Source organism: Cibotium barometz, chromosome 17, assembly GCF_041138505.1.
Source record: "Cibotium barometz isolate CiBa-2024 chromosome 17, ASM4113850v1, whole genome shotgun sequence".
NCBI lineage: Eukaryota > Viridiplantae > Streptophyta > Polypodiopsida > Cyatheales > Cibotiaceae > Cibotium > Cibotium barometz.
In genome coordinates this window covers 54,855,241-54,857,093 of record NC_141062.1, presented here as the reverse complement: position 1 = coordinate 54,857,093, position 1,853 = coordinate 54,855,241, and the positions used below count along the sequence as shown (strand labels likewise).

The following is a 1,853-nucleotide window of genomic DNA, read 5'->3' as shown; positions in this document are numbered from 1 at the left end:
AGCACAAAGGTTGAAGGAGGCTTTCTTTGTCTCGGGAGTCGGTAATTTTATTATTAGAATTTACGAAAAAGAAAAATGTTAACCAAGTTCCTCAAATGCCAACGTGCACAGGTCGTTAGCGGGGCCCACTCTGTAAAGGCCATTCCCGTAACCCCACTACCCGTGGCTCTAAAATCAGAATATCAGGGGAACTTTCCCGGTCTTTCTAGAAAGATGCTTTTAGGTCACGAGAATCGTGTGCGGGGCACGGCAGACCTTAGGGCCGGGTGCGAAGGGACTTCTTCCTAGCGAGCAAGAAGCCTATAACAAGGCGGCCAGACCCAATCGCTTCTTCATCATCTTGTTCCCTTCTCTTTTACAACCCTAGCCCTGCTATATCCTTTCATCCATCATGCAGATCTTTGTGAAAACCCTCACCGGCAAGACCATCACTCTGGAGGTGGAGAGCTCCGACACCATCGACAACGTCAAGGCCAAGATTCAGGACAAAGAAGGCATCCCGCCGGACCAGCAGCGCCTGATCTTCGCCGGCAAGCAGCTCGAAGACGGCCGCACCCTCGCCGACTACAACATCCAGAAGGAGTCGACCCTCCACCTCGTCCTCCGCCTGCGTGGAGGCATGCAGATCTTTGTCAAGACCCTCACCGGTAAGACCATAACCCTCGAAGTCGAGAGCTCCGACACCATCGACAACGTCAAGACTAAAATCCAGGACAAGGAGGGCATCCCCCCTGACCAGCAGAGGCTCATATTTGCCGGTAAGCAGCTTGAAGACGGCCGCACACTCGCTGACTACAACATTCAGAAGGAGTCTACCCTACACCTCGTGCTGCGACTCCGTGGTGGTATGCAGATCTTCGTCAAAACTCTCACCGGCAAGACCATTACGCTGGAGGTGGAGAGCTCCGACACCATTGACAACGTGAAGACCAAGATTCAGGACAAAGAGGGCATCCCGCCTGACCAACAGCGTCTAATCTTCGCCGGAAAACAATTGGAGGATGGCCGTACTCTTGCGGACTACAATATCCAAAAAGAGTCGACCCTGCATCTCGTCCTGCGCCTTCGTGGTGGCTTCTAGTTTGTCAGCGGTCGTGGTAAGGGTCAGTAGAGAAGCGCTATGTGCATGTCCTTCTTGTCTATGTCTTTTCTTTTGATTCCTTGCTTCTGTGCGACTAAGGGTTGTTTCTGCCTATCCAGCGTGTTGATAGGCGTGCCTGTGGCCGCCCATGTCCTGATGTAGTACGCGCGCTTTATGAAATAATTAGACCATTCCTTCGTTGATTTTAGTCTTTTGACATTCTCTGAGTTTTTGCTGTTTTTGAAGTAATTGCGTGGAGCAGGCGACTTCTTGTCACTCGTTATTGTTTTGATTGGTTATGTCACGCGTGATCGCAACATCTTCAATAGTTTCATGATGTTTCATGAAATTGATCTTCTTGCATATCCTTGGGATTCTTGATTCTCAATATTGTATGTCCTCCCTTGGTGCTTTTACTTTCTCCGTAAAATTGTAAAGTTTTAGTTCACCACTCCCAAAATTTTCAATTGTTTGATAGGAGAATAACATGAGGGAGATGATATTTTCAAACAACTCGCTATTGAGTGTTCTCTAAATCTTTTTTTCATGTTTTCTATAACATGAGATGTGAACAGCTTTTGTAAAGTTATCACACATCATGACTAAGTCGAAAAGTTTTGACCCCTAATAGAGGCTCTTAATGCATAAAGCAACCATTTAAAAGTTTGACCCATAACAGAGGGCTTTCAATGCATAAAGCAGCAACCTTTTAGATGGACCAGAGTCGGGTAATAATAGATTAGCCTTAAACTATCGAAACTACGTAGGCATT

At 47.1% G+C, this 1,853-nt stretch overlaps 1 protein-coding gene across 1 annotated transcript; it reads left to right on the top strand.

Annotated features, from left to right (window-relative positions):
• Positions 1 to 202: 202 nt before the first annotated feature.
• Positions 203 to 1,284, top strand: LOC147630186 (polyubiquitin 11). The gene has a single exon (XM_086811824.1). The coding sequence runs from the start codon at positions 392 to 394 to the stop codon at positions 1,079 to 1,081; it is 690 nt and encodes a 229-aa protein (XP_086667950.1). The 5' UTR covers positions 203 to 391; the 3' UTR covers positions 1,082 to 1,284.
• The last annotated feature ends 569 nt before the right edge of the window (positions 1,285 to 1,853 follow it).